General features: G+C 41.3%; 1 protein-coding gene across 1 annotated transcript in view; it reads right to left on the reverse strand.

Moving 5' to 3' along the window:
• FRAS1 (Fraser extracellular matrix complex subunit 1) overlaps positions 1 to 17,385 on the reverse strand; it is a 414,255-nt gene extending 396,870 nt beyond the window's left edge. The window contains 2 exon segments of the mRNA XM_025043815.1: positions 5,916 to 5,947; positions 16,274 to 17,385. Coding sequence (XP_024899583.1) covers positions 5,916 to 5,947; positions 16,274 to 16,346 — 105 coding nt within the window. The 5' untranslated portion in view covers positions 16,347 to 17,385.
• Between the last annotated feature and the right edge of the window lie 3,666 nt (positions 17,386 to 21,051).

Genomic DNA, 21,051 nt, shown 5'->3' on the forward strand with positions numbered 1-21,051 from the left:
AGAGAGAAAGGGAATGAAAGAAAGAAAGAAAAGAGAAGAGAAAAAAGAGGGAGAGAAGTAAGAAATGGTAACTAAGTAAGGTGATAAATATGTTTATTAGCTTGATTGTGGTGATTATTTCAAAATGTATATGTATATCAAATCATCAAATTGTATGTCTTAAATATACACAAATTTTATTTGTTAATTATACCTCAATAAAGCTGGATAAAATATTTTAATGGACTATGTAAGACTGATTGCTGGTGAGGACTTATATATAACTCCACCCCTTTTCTTTTATTCAAGGAAACACATCGAACAATATGGGGAGAGTAGTGTTTTAACAGAGATGACTGTTCAAATTATTTAGACTAATAATCAAAGAGCAAACTCAGGTACTCTAACAAATTTCTTATGACTTTCCTCACAACTGTTAATAACATTACAGAGAGGCTTTACCTGGGGTGGGAATCATCCAGGAGACTATAATTCAAGTTTAAGTACTCGAGTATGTAAGAATTTGAAAGCTCTAAAGTTGCACAGTCCAATATGGTAGCCATAAGCCACACATGGCTATTTAAATTTAAATTTTAACAATTACCTTAAGCAAACTTTAAAATTCAGTCCTTCAGTGCCAGTAGACACATTTCAGGTATTCAATAACCACATGTGAGTCAAGGCTACCATACTGGACAGCAGCTATGGAACGTGTCCACCTGCGGAGAAAGTTCCACTGGATGGCACTGCACTAAGGAATCTTGGAGAGATCTAATCTTTCTCATTTACAAATTTAGAAACTGAGACCTCATTTCATTCAAGTGCCTTACTCAATGCTACACAGCTCATAATTACAGAGTCAGGACCCAAACCAAGACATCCCAGGCTTTATCACTCAGTCATTTCCACTCTGGCATAGTGTTGCCACCTAGAGAGTAAGCGCCAGTTCCTTGCCAAGCACAGTTCTGCATTCTTTCACAAGCATGCTCTCAGTTAATCCTCATATCGACCATACGAGGAATATAATCCCCATTATACAGAAGGAAATTAAAACTCTGCTGCATAAAATATATCTGAAGCCACACAGCAAGTATGTAGCATTACTGAGATTCAAACTCCAAAGCCTGGATATTTCCACTGTGTTATACTATATATATAGTAAACACTCCATATTTTTAATTATTCTTGAAATTTTTTTCTTTCTTTCAAGTGTGCTAAAAGTTAGTGCTTTTGTCAGCATTTGTGAGCAAAAGTATTCCAAGTAGGAAAATCACAACACTTAACACTTTTGATCTAGTGAAGAAGAGTGTTTTTCCCAAATTTTCTAATCATAACTACTTTTAGCAACAATAACAGCAGCTAACCTTTATTGAGCATTGTAGGTCACTTAGCACTGGGCTAAGTGTTTCGTATTGATCTCTTTTGACCTACACAACTTTGTGAAGTAAACAGCTCATCTCCATTTTAAAGTTGTAAAAACTGAGGTTGAGTCCATCCATTCCCAGGAAGAACCTAATAAAGGAAAATTGTTTGACCATGGTAATACCAAAAGAAAGTTAAATTTTTTTAACTTTGAAAAAAATAGAAGGTAAGTGAAAACATTGAAATTCAAAATTTATTTTCCTCCTCTCACTCAATGCCCCAGTCAAAGTTAAATATATTAACTGGGTAGTTTTCTTCTGATGGATTTCTGATTTAACACATTCACACTCTCTCTTCCACAAGGGCTGACTTTAGAGAAAGTCCTGAGAGCCCAGGAGTTCAGGGATATTGTGGAATAAGAAGCATACCCCAAAAGAGAATTATCAGTGTTTCTCAAGGTATAGGACTTTCCTGGATATTTTTAGTCTCTTCTGGTAGTTTCTGACCTGAGGAATGGAAAGAGAACAAAAGGTAGGCAAGATAGTGTTAAAGAAAGAAGAGAGAAAGCTGAGGTCAGTACATAAGTGAAAGATGGTTACATGTGGCTTAGAACCAAATCACCCTAGAATGTCACCACATGTCCACAGAGCTGTTAAAAGTTGGGAAACACAACGCACTGTTGGGGATGTGTATGTATCATATATTTTTAAGATATCATGACCCCCTAAATGTTCCCTGCATTGTGTGGTGAATTTAGTGCACACTAGTGTGGGAGAGCCTCAGTTAAATGAGAAGGGGTTAGCCAGGGACAGCTGGCTTTTGCAGGTCAGGACAGAGATTGGCAGAGACAACTGCATGGCAGGTGCAGCAGGGAGGGGGTGGACACCATGGACTGAGGGTGAAATAAGCTAGTGTGTTCAGAGACAACAAGCAGGCTGACTTGACTGTGAGAAACAGCATGCTCAGTGAAACGGCCTTAGAGTTTGAAACAGTCTCTTCCTCTAGCACTGACCAGTTGTGTAATTTTGAACATGTGATTTAGACTTTGTGAGCCTCAGTTTCCTTATCTATAAAGACAAAACCTATTTCTTGAGATTGATGAGAGTATGAAATAAATAGTAGGTGCTTAATAACTGTCCCTTCTTCCTCTTCTTCTTCTTCTTGGTTGGTAAAGAGAAATTTATTAGGGTGGAAAAGCACATGCCAGGCACTGCATCTGGGTATCTTCCCTACATTACCTTCTTAATCTATTAAAACCTTCCAGGAGAGGTTTTATTTATCCTCATTTCACAAAAGAGGTGATAGAGATTCGGCAAGGTTATATAACCTGTTCTACGTCACAGAGCTGTTTTGTAGTAGAGGAGGAAGAGTTGAAACCAGGTCTGTCAAACTGCAGGAGCCATGAATGTTCCACTACTTCTGGCAGCTGCCTAGGCAACAAGTGATGAGACTGAAAAGATATCAGTGGGAGGAATCCTCACAAGACAGGTTGAGAGTCAGCAACTAGCAGCCAGGGCCTACATCTGTGTTCTCATTTACTTTATATGTTTTATGGAATTCTTCTGGGTAAAGCTGATGCTTTGCCATTTTCAACCAGATCTGCTCTCCACTTCTGGTTACTCACCTAAGAAATGAATGAAGCTCAAGAACTTCACATCTCTCCCCCCCATTTCCTCACCCATAAAAATGGAGAGTTTGGACTACACAATCCCTGAAATCACCCCTAGTTCTAAAATGCATGTGGGTAGAATTTATAGAGTTTGGAACAGGGACACTATATCACCATCCTCAGAGCCAGCTCCCAACTCTGAAGCCTCTTACAGTAGAAATCCTCTCACCCAAAGAGTTGTTTAATGAGAGAATTCTAGAATGGTATATAAATGTTCTTAAACTCTTTATTTTAATTTAAAATACATAAATGTGCATTTATTCCATTTCATCAGTGTAAGTACAATGCTTTCTTCAAGACCAGGTCATGTGGAGAGAGAGCAGCAATGAGTTATTCAGACAATTAACTAGCTCCACAAACATCATCTCCATTTCTAGTGTGAAGTTCCTTAAAATGGAAAGAAAACTTAAAGTGGTTGCAAATAAATCTGAATGCAGAATTTCTCTGTATTTTTGTATTTTTCCCCGATCTTTTATAGTTGTTTCTTTCACACCTAATTTGACAGCAAATTTTTAGTGACTCACCTCTATGGAGTCTTTTTAAAGTATTTGACATAGTTTCCCTAGAAACAAGGATGCTATTTCTTTCACATTCACATTTCAGCAGTTTAATTAAATTGTAAGTCAGATTTTGTCATTCTGCTCCAGCTTCTCCAATAGCTCACCCACCTTACTGAAGACAAACTAAAGTCCATATAGGGTCCTCTGCCCGCCTCTCCGACCTCATCTCCTGCCATCCTCCCCCTTGATCATGCACTCCAACCACTCTGACTTCCATACGTTTCTTCAAGTGGCCAAGCAAGCACCCACTTCAGACTTCACACCTGCTGTTCCCTCTCACTGGAATTCTCTTCCCCTGGATATCCGAGGAGCTAGCTCTTACAATCAGGTCTTGGTACAAATGTCACCTTCTCAGTGAGGCCTTCCCTAGCACTCTATTTCAAGGAGCCATCCTTGCCCCCATTCAGCCTTTTCTATCTCCCTACCTCCTTATTGTTTTTCTCCATAGTATTTATCTAATAAACTATATATTTTACTCATTAGACTTTGAGCTTCATGAGGGCAAGGTTTTTGTCTGTTCATTGGTGCACTCCTAGTGCTTAGAATAGCAGGTCCATAGTTGTCACCCGATAAATGTTTGTTGAATAATAATCTTCATTATTGTAATATGTGTTTTGCCTTTCTGATTGAATTGATTAACTACAATAATAATTACATCAGGCTTGAGAACATTTAGGAACAAAGGTAGCAGAGTCTTGGTAAACAAAGAAGCCACAGGAAGTGTCAGGAGTGTGCTGGTGCACTACAGCACAACCTACTAGCTCTGGGCAGCCATGAGCCTTGGGATCAGCCAGTACATGGAAAGGAAGATAGCGGGGTCATCTGTTAAATGCAAATGGACCACACAGCTCTCTGTAAACTTGATCAAATTGACCTCTCCAAGTACTTGATGCTTTCATATTCAAATGTATAATAACACAAAACGACATCAAATATAAGAAGGTAGTTTAGCCATTTCTATTCAGATGCAGGTGGAACAACAGAAAGAAGACAGCTTGTTTTGTTCTGGTCCACTGCTTAATGGTCAATTACCTTCTGCAAATCTCTTAATCTCTCTCATCCATGGTTCTTCATTAAAAAAAGTAACGGTATCAAATAATATGTGGCCTGCCTATTTCATTGGTCTATTGTAAGTATCACATGGATCAATAGCTATGAAAATATACTAAAAAATTATGAAGCACTCTATACAATAAGCAATTCTCTTTGTATTAACATGGATAACTGACTTTTCTATAATAGTTACTATAGCTCCCCAAAACTAATGATGTACTTTATAGCGCTTTGATTTTAAAATGAATCCTAAAATGTACTAAAGAATAAACAGAAGGAAAAGTAGGCTTTTAAGTGCATGGAATGAGAAAGAGAGAAAAAATGGTTTTTTCCTAATTCTTTAACAGAAAAATATAAGGAAGAAGAAATAATCTCCAGTGCAATAACTATATTACATAAAGTTCAGATTCAAGAATATTACTGTGAACATCTACAATTATCTAGACTCTTGGATATTTCAGAAATTTCTCATCTATTTCAACACCACAAGGATAATCCAAGATGACTTATTAATATCACACATGTCAATAGCAGGTTGTGATGTAAATGAGCAAACCCTTTCCAACCATCTCAGTTCTGTTTTTATTACAACATTTATTAAACCAGAATAAAAAAGTGGTGAAGAATGACTTGTCACACCATTTATTAGAGTTGATGGAGCATAGATAGTTTTTTCAATAAGGCTTTAACACACTGTTATGCACCATAGTGCATTATTAATGAAAAGAAATGCATGAGACTTGCCTCAGCTTTTCCAAGTCATCCTGACTTTGAATTCGAAATCAATTCTACTCTAATGGCAAAGTTTCAGAAATAAAAATGTTAAATTTGTTTGTTGTTTATCAAATCTTAAATATATAATTCAAACAATAGTCAGGAATCCTCTGTATTGTACTTAATTTAATAATCATACTTTTTCTTGGAGTGAGTCAAAGGAAGAAGCAAATGCAATAGGAAGATAAACAAATTGTATTCTAGTTTGTATCTGACAAGAGAATGGGATCTAATTTTCTCTCTGATTGAAAGAACACAAAGGACAGCCATGGAATGCAAATTGTGGGTTGGGTATTTGAACTCCTCTTCCAATACCTGAGTATCAGAATGGAACTAATTCACTCTGGAAAAGGTATTAAGTAATTGAGCATGACTGTGCCAGGATGAGGGATAATCCTCAAACTGTGAAGGAAAATAAACATATTTTACAATGATAGGGTTACCTCACTCACTCAGTAGCTTCAATCAAGCATTTTACATTCAAAAGAAATAACCCAAAAATATTAAGAATGACCTACCGCCAGCAAGGAACCCTGATAGACACAAGCACCTGTGGAGAAAAACAAAGCAAGAATTAAAGGGACGCATAATAAACCAACAGGTACTGTCCAGGTAGAAGTAGGCAAAAACTGCATCTACGTGTATCATAATCAGAAAACTGAGCTATTTCCAAAATCTTAAAGGCTGGAGCATTCTGTCCCTGGGGAAATAGCCCATACACCAAAACAGCATTTCTTGAACACACATGAGGCAGAGCATCATTAGAACTTATTTGAATTTTAAAATAAATGTTTTATAATGGCATGTTATAAATACAGTGTCTATTTTCACTTGTGGTAAATCAGCAAAGCCTCCATAATCCAGTCCTAATTTACTTATCCAGGCTTCTCTGCCACTCTTTGCTTACACAAATTCTCCAGTCCAATTCCAGAGGCCAACTTAGGATCCCGTGATAATACTTTCATATTTCAATGCTTTTATTCATTTTCATTTCCTGCAGGAGACGTACTTGGTCTAGTCAAATTCATTGAACATGATCCCATCTCTTTCATGAAGCTGTCCAGCTTACAGAATTATTCTCTTTCTCCTTTGAGCTTATAGTACTTTGTGCCTACATCATCCATTTGTGAATTCATTCTTGTCCGCTTCCTTGTGGCAGCCTTGCAAAGGACGTGGAACTATTGCATCTACCCCAATATCTGCATATATACTCTTAGGACAAGGACCACTCCTACTGTTTTCTCCAAATATTCACATAATCGCATCCACTTGAGTATGTGGCTGATTATCTATTTCATGCCTTTAACACAATATGTTCTTCTTTAGGGATGTTGAAATATTTTATAGGAGAATGATGTAAACTGGAGTTATTTAAAAATAATTCTTCTATCAAGCTTCTGACCTACAAGACTCTTCATCCTCTTTGTATTCATTTTTGTTCCAATGAGCTGATTATAAACTGATACATCTTTATATTTTTTTACTCATTAAGTAACAAATAAAAACAACAGATGACTTGTTTCTAAATGAAAAATAAGGCTGACTTGAATGGGACAGCCTATATATTCTGAAAAACTAGTATATCGTAAAATACATTTTTTATAAGTTTTATGTCTAAAAATTTGAAATTGCAATGCTAATTTTAAAAAATAACATACACACACTCTCAACCAATTTTTGAACAGTACAACAGGTGTTGATTTAACCTGGAAATGTGGGTAGTGTGCTAACAGCTACTCTCTCAAAAACTGAGGTTGCAAAACAGATTGGAATAGCAGAAGTACATCTTGACAATGTGCCATACTTGGCATCCAAAGAGGAAAAGACACATTTTCTATGGCTCTTGGCTTCTAACGGATCATTCATGAAGTCTCAATAATATTAACTTCTCAGGAAAGGACTGGTCTACCTTATCCACCAATGATGGAATTAAGAACAATCTTCTAAGAAAATGAAATAACTACTTACACTTGGGTTTGAATCAAAGATCTCTGTGGGCAAATATATTAAAAGGCTTTTGTGCCCTTGACATTCAAATAAGAATAACTTGAGATAAAAACCTTGGGAAGAAATTCTGTCTTATTTTTCTTTAAGAGGTCCTGTTCCTGACCTTCCAGTCAAGATACGATAATAGGTAGATGCTGTACTTGCCTCCTCTCATGACCACATCAAAATTACAACTACAAAACATCCATCATTGGAAGTCACCTGAAGTTTGGCTAAACAGAAGTCCTACAACTGGAGACATAAATAAGAAGCCACCTCAAGACCGGTAGGAAGGGTGGAGACACAAAACAAGCCTATCCCACAACCACGTGCGGTGGTTGAGAACTGCAAGGAATATCTTGGCTGCAGAAGTCCTCAAGAGGAGCAAAGGGTCCCGGGCAAACAATGGGCTTCCCAGCCCAGGATTCCACTTTTCCAGGAAGAACAGACCCTCACAACCTCTAGCTGTGAAAACCAGTGGAGGTTGTGGTTGAGTGAGACAGAAGGCTGCAGGAGTCATAGACAGCGCTCTTAAAGGGCCCATGTATGGACTTACTCGGCGACAGACTCACTTGCTCTGAGATCCAGCACTGGGGAAGCAGCTCGAAAAGTGCCAGGGACATACAGGGAGGAACTGAGTTGTGTGGCTTTGAGATGAGGACTGGAGGGACGGCTTTCTCCTGGACAGAAGTACCGGCAGAGTCCACTGTTCCTTTGTTGAGCTTTCTCCACTACCTGTGTGTGGATGCAGGCAGCTGCCGTATCTGAACTCCACCAACCTGGCTAATACTGGTCGCCTGTCCTGGTGATTCCTTGACACCCCGCCCCACCCAATTAGCAGCCTCACCCAAGACTCCTCCTGTGATTTTTTTTTTTCCATAGAAATGGCCTCTCTTGGCTCATGCTGCAGACTTTCCTAAAATCTCTCAAAGGTTCACAAAATCCAAACAAGCAGCACCTGGCCTCAATGTGCCCCATATCTCTTGCTGAAGATCCCCGAGCCAGGCACTAGAGGCACCCAGCCTTGATTCCCAGCTTGACCTCTTAAAGCACCTCTAAGCCCAGCATGAGTGGCAGTCATCTGCGGATTGCTTTGTGGCTCATGTCAGGTGGCGCCAGGCTGCAGTTGAATATGTCTTGTGGTGGGGCGCCTCCCAGGAGACCCTAGGGGTTAGTATGCCCAGTGGCCAACTTCAACCAGAGCCAGAGCACCACCCAGGGCTGCATCCAAGACGAACACACCCGAAGGGCAGACTGGACAGGCACCAAAGCCCTGCCAAAGTGAATCCTGCTTCGTAGGGTAAATGCCTCACCAGCCAGACCTCACAACCAATCAGCCTAAGGGTCAATCCCTCCCAGTGAAGTACAAAGAGCAACCAAGGCTCAACTACAACAGGAAGGCACACACATGCCATACAAGGAACGCACCTGGAGCACCTGGCTCAGGTGACCAGGAAGATGGTGCCACTGTACCCCACAGGACACCTACTACATAAAGCCACTCTACTAAGGTCGGGAGACAGCTCAGCCATACCTAATACATGGAAACAAGCACAAGGAGGCAGCCAAAATGGGGAGACTAAGACATAAAAGAAAGAATAGGACAAAGCTCCAGAAAAAGAACTAAACAATCTACCAGATGCAGAGTTCAAAACATTAGTGATAAGGATGCTCAATGAACTTAGGGGAAGAGTAGATGAATTAAGTGAGAACTTCAGCAAGGAGACAGAAGACATAAAAGTGGAGAGAGGAAGCATAAAAAAGAGCTAGTCAGAGATGAAAACTACAATAACCAAAATAAAGAATACATTAGAGAGAATCAACAGTGGATTAGAGGAAGTAGAGGATCGAATCAGTAATTTAGAAGAGAAAATTGTAGAAAACGCCCAATCAGAACAGCAACAAGAAAAAAGAATACAAAAAAATGAGGATAGTTTAAGGGACCTCTGAAACGACATCAAGCATATCAACATTTGCATCATAGGGGTACCAGAAGAAGAAGAGATCAAAAAATTGAAAACCTATTTGAAGAAATAATGATGGAAAACTTCCCTAACCTGGTAAAGGAATTAGACATACAAGCCCAGGAATGCAGAGAGTCCCAAACAAGATGAACCTAAAGAAACCCACACTAAAATACATCATAAATAAAATGCCAAAGGTTAAAGAGAGAGTCTTAAAAGAAGCAAGAGAGGAGGGAGGTAGATGGGTAAAAAGGGGTCAAATATGTGCTGACAGAAAGAAATCTAACTATGGGCAGTGAACACACAATGCAATATATATATATATGATTTAGTTTTGAATTATATACTTGAAACATTGAATTTCATTAACCAATGTCATTATAATAAATAATAAATAAATATATAATAAAAGCAGCAATTTGTTACCTACAAGGGGGTTCCTATAAGACCATCAGCTGATTTCTCAACAGAAATTCCACAGGCCAGAAAGGATTGATGGGAAATATAAAAAGTGATGAAAAGCAAGGACCTACAACCAAGATTACGCTACCCAGCAAAGCTATCATTTAGAATCAAAGGACAAATAAAGAGCTTTCCAGACAAGGAAAAGCTAAAGGAGTTCATCGCCACCAAGCCAGTATTATAAGAAATGTAGAGGAACTTCTTTAAGAAGAAAAAATATATATCCAAAATGTGAATAATAAAATGTCAATAAATACATATCTATCAACAATTACTTCAAATAAGAAAGGATTAAATGCTCCAATCCAAGGATAGGGTGGCTGAATAAATAAGAAAACAAGACCCTTACAGAATGCTGCCTCACTTCAGATCAAAATACACACACAGACTGAAAATAAGGGATAGAGAAAGATATTTCACGAAAATGAAAATGAAAAAAAATCTGGGGTAACAATACTTATATCAGACCAAATAGACTTTAAAACAAAGGCTATAACAAGAGACAAAGAAGGACCCAGTAACTCTACTTCTGGATATTTATTCAAACAAACCCAAAATATTTCTTTGAAGAGACATATGCACCTATATGTTCATTGAAGCATTACTTACAATAGCCAAGATATGGAGGCAACATGGGTGACCATCGACAGATGAATGGATAAAGAAGAGGTGGCACATATATACAATAGAATATTACTCAGCCATTAAAAAAACTTTCTTTTTAAAGAATGAAATCTTGCCATCTGCAACAACATGGATAGACTTCGAGCGTATTGTGCTGAGTGGAGTAAGTCAGACAGAGATAGACAAATACCACATGATATCACTTACATGTGGAATCTAAGAAAAATAAACAAAACAGAAACAAACTCATAGATACAGAGAACAAACTGATAGTTGCCAGATGGGAGGGGGGCTAGGGAGTGAAAGAGGGGAAGGGATTAAGGAGTATGGATTGGTAGTTACAAAACAGTCATTGGGATATAAAGTATAGCATGAGGAATACGGTTGATAACATGGTAATAACTACGTATGGTGTCAGATGGCAACCAGATTTATCAGAGTGATAGCTTCATAAGTTATATAAATGTCCAAATCTATGTCGTATATCTGGAATTAATGTAATATTGTATACCAACTATAGTTGAAAATTGTTTTTTAATTATTTTTTTTTTAAAAAGAAGCCAATATCTTTTCAGAGCTCCAAAAGAAGTTAATTATCTTAAGTAACGAAGTACCCACATCAAAACCCATTTCTGGAAGTTTTAGATGGACATTATAAAGTCATTGCAACATAAAAATAATTAAGCAGCGTTGAGTGTAACACCATACACTCACCTGATTACCCAAACATCTACTAGAGACACAAGTCAAAACGGTGTGTTAACAGCTGGTATATATCATCATTAGGCAAAGGAAACAATTCAATTTGGGTCACTCAGTGATGTACAATTCCAAAAGCTTTGCCCTCTGAGGGCTTTCCTAAACCAGAACAGCACTGCCCAAAAGGCCACCATACAAATGAGTCTCCATTAACACAGTTTCCAAAACCTCATTTCTACTTTCTAGAGAAAATAAAGGATTCCTGTGATGCCCAGTCCTATCAAACAATTATTACTACCCATGGCTAGATGCAGTCCTCCAAGCAAGCATATTTCTCCCACACTAGCCCACACTCACACCCACCAACAGATGAAATCAGGTTTGCTGGTGTTGGGTGCTGGGGCAGCTTCGGGTTCTGCACTAGAGCAGAGGCCTTTTCACTAATCCATCAATTCATATAACATGGAAAACAAAGTTACGCCACATCACTTTTTTTCTTAAGAAGTACTAAAATGACTGCGGCTGTATCTGAGGTTTAGATTTGTGGCTTTATTTGAACTTTAAAGGAAACTCCTCAAGGTGAATTCTGACAGATGGTGTGCATCTAGAAGGAGAAACAGGCCCTCTTCAAGGGAAAACAGGAAAAATCAGACAACAGGCGCTAGCGTTTTCTGATCAAGAACTTTTCCAGTTTCAGGGCACCGACTACAGCTGAGATGCTGGGTAAAGTTATAATATCCTGTGAGAAAATGCATAAAGTTTTGCAGGGTGAAGTGATCGTGTACAGCACCGAGAAGGAAGCTGAAATCCTGAGACCTTCCTCCTGTGTGGTTGACGCCTTTCTTGCAAGTTACAGAGGCAAAATGTTACTTCATTCAAATAAGTAAATGTCTGTTTTTAAGCCCTTTTGCACATTATAATGCACTCATTCATGAGACACTTATTTAAACCTAAATTTTTCAGAGAAAATTTGAGATATAATTTGCATTAGAATTCACATCCTGAAATTATTCACTATAGAAACTGTACCTGGTAAACTAAGTAAATTAGAGAAGTTAAATCCAAGAGCCACAAAATGTCAGGCCTATTAGTTCAAAAAATCATGGCAGATATGACCATAAGAGATGGAAATATTTGGTGAGCATAGTATCACAAAAACATGACTCATTAGGAACAAACAGCCACAAGTTGGCATTTAAATGTTCCAGCTTTAAGTTGTGTTATAATTCAGCATATGGTTTGTACACTGTGGAATAGTTAAAGTAGAATCATTTTCTAGACTGACAAAAACAGCTCGCATCCTGATTACTGTCAACCAGGATTCAGACCAATTAATAAAGTAGTTAAAATGAAAATGGGCCAACTGTTTTTGAACTATTATAAGATTTGACACATGACTCCAACTTTGCCATGTGGAAGTCCCCTCCTCTCTCCTGAGCCATGAGATAGAGTATTTTATGACTACTTGTACCTGAGTGAAATTCAGTGATATTGCCACTCAAGTCCATAATAGTGAATACAGAGAGCTGTGCCCTCACTAAAAAGTGTGTATGCTGTGGGTAACACCCAGAGTCCAATCTCCAGAGAAGAAACAAAAATGTAATACGATGGAAATAAGAACCTATGACAATACAACACCTCTTCATTTCCACTAGCAAGTCGTTACCAAAGCCAAAAGATGCAAAGTTGTAATTACTCAATATCGGGAAACCCACCAACAACCAGTGTTCAAATATCCCTACTGCTACTTTGCAGGTATTAATATTTCTGGGTAAACTCCTGAGGGCAGGAATTTGATTTCTTTATGACTGTATCACCCTACCAGACATAACCTGACACATAAGCTCTCAATAAAGATTTGTGGAAGGAAAGAATGAAGAGATAGACTATTTTTCAGCCAATGTCTTCTCTTCCTTAATATTGAGTTTTAAGCATCGAGTCTTATATAGAAGGAACTCTCTGGCCAAGAGTGAAACCAAATATGCTGATACACCCATAAAGAAAACACACATCCTTTTCAGCATGCTCTGTTAATAACATTTATAGGAAAATCCTGGAAGACTATAGGATTGGCTAAAGTCACATGGAGAGTGATAGGACACAAGCTAGAACTCAGTTCTCGTAATCTCCAATTCAATAATCTTTCCCAAAAAAAATATTTTATAGTGTTACGATCACAGAATTTCCACAGGTCAATATAACTTATGATGTGCTTCTCCAGAAAATGTCATGGCAGAACTTTTCTGATTCAGAAAGCAGCCATGTTTACTATAAGTTTCTCCGTAAAGTCTTCATTTTATAAAGTTTTCAAATCATAGTAGTTTGTCATTGTGGCACTACAGGACAATGTAAATTATCACTGCAAATAATTTGCTTGTAGAAATTTTTTCTTTTAATAATTAAAATAAAATTCAGAACAAGAAAGTTGCAACTAACCGCAAATGACAGCAAATATTGTTCTTTTCTTTTTCCTATGCTAAATGATTAACAAAAGTATTTTAGAGCTATCACCTCGCCAACTTCTGCATTTGGTAAATGACAGAACCATAGCCCAAAGAAGTTAGGTGGTTCATTCAAGGTCATACAGCAGCTTATCATGGAGGCCAGTCTAATCTTAATTCGAAAGAATGTGATTTGGCAATAATTGTCCATCTGATCAGTATTTTTTACTACTTACTGTGTATTGGGAGCCAAGTTAGAGATATAAAAATAACTAAGACCCATCTTAAACCCTCAGGGAGCACACAGCTAAGTGAGGAAGACAGAAACGATACCTTCATCAACAACAATTGTAGAGTTGTTAACTGGTGTACCAGAAGCATGTATGACATACTCTCTGAGCACTGAGAAGACAACAGTAAATTCTGCCATGGCCTGGTCAGCGAAAGTGTCACAGAGTACACCAAGAGAAGTACACATGTGAATGCTTCTTTTTCATTTTTAGAAATAAGAAAAACTCGAAGAAATCTCTAAGATATTTAAGCTTCCCATTCTTGATCTCAATACTCTTACTTTTGAGAGAAAAAGAAAACCCTGACAGACCCAAATCAAAAGTCTCATCTGATGACAGCTGATTTTTTTGGCTGTAGACATTATATCATTTAAATTAATTAAATGAGATAAAGTATGTAAAGTGTTCAGTTAGCATGGTATCAGGCACATATGTACTCAAATAAATGTCCATATTCATTTATTCATTATCATATAAGCATCATTATGATTTGGATGGAAATGCTCAGACATCTATCGATCCAATTTGTGAAATAAGTCTAGAATACTCTTAATGTGGGGTGAAACAGTAACAAGAAAAGTTTCCGAGAAATCTTTGGAAGAAAGACACCCCTCTGCCCTGCCCTGCCCCATTAAAAAACTTTGGAGTTTCTTAAACTTTGCACAATATATCAACCAGTCTTCCAAAGAGTGAACCTTGCAGGCTCTTAATAACAATAATGGCTTTTGTAATTCAAGAGATTTGGTTCTGAAAAACTGCCTCATTCCAAATGCCCCCTGGTGAGCTATTAGGAAGAGATAGCACATTCCTCCCCCACCCACCAACCCACCCCCACCCCCGTGGCTGGGATGATTCTAAATAAGGGACTGCCACCACCACGTGAAAATGTAATTTTTCTGTCTCAAGTTCAGATTTGGGTGGCCTAGGTTGACTCTCCTATCTGGTTTATTATCATATTAAGCCCTACAGGTTTTTATTTTTTAAAGTATGCACATACACGTACATATACAATAAAGACATGTTTCTACAAGTTATGCCCTGCTTGAAGGAAGGCTGCACAGGCCCCAAACGTGTTTTACCCGGGGATAGTACACACTTGACATACTTCTCGGGAGGGTGCGGGCAAATGGTACCTTTACCCACCAGAAAATCCCCACTGCTGTGCGTGGACTTCCGAGGCCACGCCACTTTCTCCCAAGACACTAGCAAGAAAAAGGCAGCTTCCCCGGCGGCTGGAGGTCGATCCACAGCAGGGCTTTGTCCTCTCCGGGCCCTTCTGCTGTTCCTAGTCCAGTCCCCGGGCGCTGCACCGGCGAGCCGTCCCCACCCGGCTCCAGGGCAGGTGAGGCGCCCCGCTTGGTGCCAGCCGCCGCCGAGGCTGCGGCTCTGATTTGCGGCCGGGCCGGTGAACTCTTCTTCCCGCAGCTGGATGAATAATGAATGGAGCCGGGAGGGGAAGCCGAAAGCCGAGTGCTGTGGATTTAGCCGTCTACCTCCAGGCTTCCCTCCTCCTCTCTAAGCACTAACTAGGCGACTTTCCCAGCTGCTCCGAGCAGGTGGGAGCGCCTGGCGTCCCCGGACCCGCCATCCCACGACCCCTAAACTCTTGATTTACTTATTGATTCATTTATTTCCCTGAGCCCAGATTGCTTTTGCTATCATGGCGACAATTCTCACAGTTCCCTTCTTTCTCTCCCCCAGCTCCGGGGTTTTCCACTAGGTTGGAGCCCCGGAGGAAAACCAAGAGGCAGAAGGAGAAGTAAGAGAATGAAGCTAAACTTATTAACCACTTGTTTTCCAGAGCAGGCAGGCTCATGTCTCTCTGTACTAGGGAGATTTCTTTCGGGGCAATTGAATTGTCTACGTCCACGACACGCTCTAACCAACTAGTTATAAAATCTTTACTGGATTTTACGGGGAGAGTTATTGGGAGGAGGAGGGTGGGAGAGCGACGAAGATTTTAAGGAGCTAGATTGTATGTATGATGGCAGCAGAAGTATTTTTACACAGGTCAGAGCAATTGGTCGCTCGCTATGCTCCACTTAGTTGCTTTCCACTGCGGGCAGCGGGGAAGTGGAAGAAGAGAATCCCATTTCAGAGATGCCACCTCAATCGGGCGCCCACCCACCCAAATGCACTTAGGGGAGAGAAGGAGGCGAGCTTGTGATCTGCATGCAAAACAATCAGGAGTAGAAAGAAATCTCAGAAAAACCCCACTCCAGTTCCACTCCCATCCACCCACCCACCCATCCCAAGAAACTTCCACTCGACCCACAATACCATAGACCCGCTGGGCTTTTAAAATAGCACGATCAAACACATACACACGCGCGCGCGCGCGCGCGCACACACACATAAACACATACACACACACACACACACACACACACACACGGGACTGCTCTCTCACCTTCAGAATGAGGCAATACTGCAAATTCCGCCAATGCTAGGGTCACTCCGAGCCACATTTTCAAGACACCCATCGCTGAAGGCACCCACGTTGAAGGAGCCCAGTCTTCAGCATCCAAGAACTGGCTTTCAGCGGAAACGCTGGCTTCGACGCCCCGGCGTGGGGCGCACCGAAGGCGGGGGGCGGCGGGCGGTTACCTCCTGGGAAATGAGGCGATGGACTGGCTCAGAGCGATACTCACATCTGCCCGGAGGCGCCGGGGCGGGCGGGGGATTCAATTCACTCACTGTCCAGCTGTTCAGCAAAGCAGGACGCCAAGGTGAGCCGAGCTTGGGAAAATAAGAGGAGGCAAAGCTGTTCCCGGTGGCAGTCTCACCAGAAAGTTGCAGGTCAGCGGCTGGTGGGGTCTCGCAGCATTTCCCTCAGGCCTGACCCGTCCGCTCCTGGATCCCGCACCGTGGAGATTCCCGCGCTGGTTCGTCTGCTGCAGCTTTTGAAAGTTCGCTTGACACTCCACCTCGGCGCTTCGTCGGCAGCAGGGGTCGCCAGGAGCCGGGAAAGACCCACCCACCCCTCTTCCTCTGCTGTGCCACCCGGCTCCGCGGACCTCGGCCGCCGGGGGCGGCTAGCAGGAAACTTTGTGCCGCGCTGCGGGCAGCTCCCGGGACTCGCCCGCGCTGCAGCGGCGCGGTGCCGCCTCAGGCTACGCTCCCTGCAGCAGACTGTTCCAAAGCTTCCGAGGAAAGACCCCGGCTGCGGCGCGAGGGGCGCTGCTGCTACTTTCTCGCGCCCGCCCCTCACGCGAGTTAGGAGGGCTGCGGGGGCGCGGCTTGCTCCGCGCCAACAGCCACCTCCGCACCGAGCCCCGCGGTGCTGGTCTGCGGAGTGAAGATGTGATTACGCGAGTGAAGGAGGAGCCATAATTTTAAATGCACGGAGGACAGAGCTACAGAGGCTGGAAAGAACCCCCGAACTCAATGCCACTTAGACCAGAGAGCCCGGAAAGGCACAAAATAAGGCCTTTGGCTCCCCGCGTTTAAAAAAACACATGCTCCGCCTTCCTCCGCCTCCCTCCCCTCCTTCCTCTCTCCTTTGCTCGGTGTGAAAATGGACCCAGGGACTCGGAGCTTTAGCAAAGATTCCAGAGAGTCACGTGGGGAAAGGGGGAAGCGGGGGGGGTGGGGGAGGTGAGGGGAGGCCGAGAGAGCAACCTGATCCCCTTATTCATTCTGCTGGAGTTCAGATTGCCTTTGTCTGGGGCGGAATCAAAAGTGGCCACACCAGGGAGGGATGGGGGAAGATGGCGTGGTCCTCACTCTGGCACAGCTGAGGGCCCGCGAACCCCTCACTTTGGGAGGGACCCATTCCGGAGGGGGTATGCCCACAAAGAGTAGGGTATGCCCTACCACCGAAGGGAGGTAGGCTCTGGCGCTACCTTCCATCCCGCCACTCCTGCTGGAGTAAGTGCGTGAGGCGGACCTGATCCATATTCCTTGCTCTGAAACCCTCCGGTTGTCGCATCACGGGTTTAACTAGCAGCCTGGGAGGATCTTGGCGTGTGTGTCCTAGCGGGGCCTCCCACTGCGAATGCACCTTTACCTCTGCTCTACGCGGACTCAGCGCGGTGGCTCCAGCCGCGCCCCCAAATACTAAAGACTGGGAAGTAAATGTCAGGGCAAGGCAGACTCCTCGCGCACTCTTGAAGTGCGGAGGCCTTGATTCCTGGTCAGAACTGAGTGATGACAGCTATTTTTTATAGGATCAAATAAAAATAGCTCGTCTAAGATTAAGCATTTTATAAGATGAGAATGGTTGCATCTGAGAGATATTGGCTGAGTTCTGATTGGCCCAAAGATACATCCTGGGTCCCGGTTGACCTGAGATGGGCGAGCCTGTTGGAGGGGAGTTTGTCCCAGGATTAGAGTTTGTCCAAGCATTGAAAGCCAAGAGGTGAAACAGTGGTGGTTCCAGTTGTTTCCAGGCTTCACCACCACCGTAAAGGGACCAGAGGTTCTATCCGCACTGGTGCTACTTGGACCGATTAGCTTTTCAGACTAATGCATTAGGTTGTAACTGTCAGATCTCTGTGACTATTACTATTTAGTTAGAGCAAAGAGGGAACCTAGCACTGATTTTTGTTAGAGCAAAGAGGGAACCTAGCACTGATTTTTGAGTACCAAGAGGACCCAGGGATTCTACAACTCGCCCTCAGTCTCTCCTGTCCCTGTTGTTTTCAGGGACAGAGACTGTTTCTCACCTTTGTATCCAAGCACATAGTAGGTGCTCACTAAACATTTATTGAAAGAATGGATCAGGCAAAATAGCAAGTTGCGGCCATATCAAGTGGGTTGGGTGTCTTAACGCCCCCTCCCAAAAAAGGATCTCCTTTCCTCTTTTATTTAGAAAGTTGACATTTTCTCAATCCCACGTAAAGTGCTGTGAAAACTCAGCTTGGAACACACTCTATTAACCATGTTACCCTAAACCACTAAACCCCTTCTTACAGAAATTTTGTAGCCACCACGGACTACAAGTAACTTAGACAATTTGTTCTCTCAAGAATCAATTTGATTTTATTTAAAAAATCATATAATCATGGCACTCAAATTACTCTCAATAAGACATCTGTTATTCTTGTGCTAAATGCAAATGTGCTACTTTTTAAAAAGCAAAGGAAATGAAAGAAGGGAAAAGGGAGAGGACAGCACTACTAAGCTACCCTGAATTCTTTATATGGTATATTTATATATAGCATTCCCCACTCCATCACCAGGTCAGCACAGGGGCACACACTGGCACGGTCATAGCATACTCCCTTTACCCTAATCAGAAAGAGAGCTGGTAACCCCAGAGTCCCTGTCCCAAGATCCTTAGATGACCAAATGGTTTAAAGGGTCAGCCAATAATTCAGTAATAGTAGACATAGCTAGCACTCTTCTATGGACACTTAAATTGAGATGTTGGAAAAAGAATTATATTAGCATAACCTATTTCATTATAATGGAAGTGTAGTAAGCATTTTTATAGATATGCAACAACTCATAACTAGCTTATCTCTATAAGCTTACTTTTACCCATGAGTGCTCCAACAACCAGTGGTTCCACTGACAGGAAGTTGGCAGATCACTAGCCAGAGAGATTTTTGGGTCTATATATTCAGTGCTCTTCATTCACATGTCCGGATTCCACTTCTGTTAATATGTCTCACAATATCTCTTTGGCTCAGTCCTGCTGTCATCTATTGACATTTCCCTGGCCTTGTTGCTGCCCGTTTGGGGAATTGACTTCTCAATTACTGCTGTAAATGATAGTAATAACAACAATAACAGCTACCACATATTGAGTACTATGTGCCTAATACTGCACACTTTCCCATTCAATCCTCCAATAACCTTGTGAAATAGGTGCTATTAATGTTTCCATTTACAGGAGAAATAATTGATGTTCAGATAGTAGATGACCTGTCCAAAATCAGACAGCAAATAAATGACAAAACATATTAGAGCAAGCAACTCTAGCTGCAATAACAAGTAAACCCCCAAATTGCAGTGTCCTAAAACAACAAGTTTATTTCTGTCACATCCTGGCCCCTGGCCATTGAGGACCCCTGCACATTGGCTCCTGGGCACTGATGACTTCTTGTTGCTAGGCCATCGTGGAATACATGGCTTCCGCATCAGGGCAAGAGGACAATAAAGGAGGAGCAATGCAATACCTAAGGGCCTTAGCCCTTCCTCTCAGAATCTAGTGGCAAGAATGAGTCACATGGCCTCAACCCAACTGCAAATGGGGCTGGGGTCCACAGAGAGACACATGTACATTTACAAAATACTGACCGTATTGCTTCACTCCAGAGTCCCTGCTCTTAACTCTGTTGACTACCCTTAGCTACACTACATTGCCTCTCAGCAAAGCCTCTGGTTGAATCTTCCCTAACACTCAGGTTTTGCTAAGCTTTGTTGTAACTGCTCTACTGTTTCTCAAACCTAGCTTGACTCCACTTTCCCGTTCTTCCACTTTGCTCTCCTTTCCCTGTATCCCTCCCGTCTCCCTTTCCTCTACTTCTCACTGTCTTCTTTCTGTACAATCCCACTCTGTGTTGAGGCTTCTATCAAAGCTTTCTCCTATGTGTGCCATCTCTGATGTCCTTTCTCCTGCCCTGTGAACACTTGCACTTAGTGTTCCTAAGTACAAGTACATTTGTTCTGATTTGTCACTTTCAGCGTATGATACTATTTGTTGCATTTTTTCCTGCTTCAAATAGTTATATCAAAAAGGACATTCAAATAATACAAGAATAAACTGATGGACTGTGCTATAATCTAACCCCTCCACAAGGATAGCCACAGCAAATACATTCTGATATTTCCCCCTGCTTAACTAAACATAATTCTTATAAAAATAGAGTCAGAGTTTACATGCTATTTTGTAACCTGTCTTTTTTCTCCTACTGAACAATATAGCTAGGCCACAAGTTTCTAAACCAAGTCATATTGATCCACCTCATTCTTTTTAAGTGCTGCTTGGGTTTACACTGTATGTATATGTCTTTACATATTTAGCCAACACTCTTTTGAAGAACATTTACTTTTTCCCAATTCTTTGCTGTTGTAAATAATACAGCACTAAAATGTCTATATAAAAGTTCTTTGTGCATTCGCCTAGTTATTTTCTTGGGATAAACTTTTATAGGCGAAATGCCTGGGTCAAAGGCATGCATGTTTTGTCATTTTTATACTATAATTTAATCTTTGCAAATCTGAAAAGGTAAAATAGCA

Source organism: Pteropus alecto, unplaced genomic scaffold, assembly GCF_000325575.1.
Source record: "Pteropus alecto unplaced genomic scaffold, ASM32557v1 scaffold161, whole genome shotgun sequence".
NCBI lineage: Eukaryota > Metazoa > Chordata > Mammalia > Chiroptera > Pteropodidae > Pteropus > Pteropus alecto.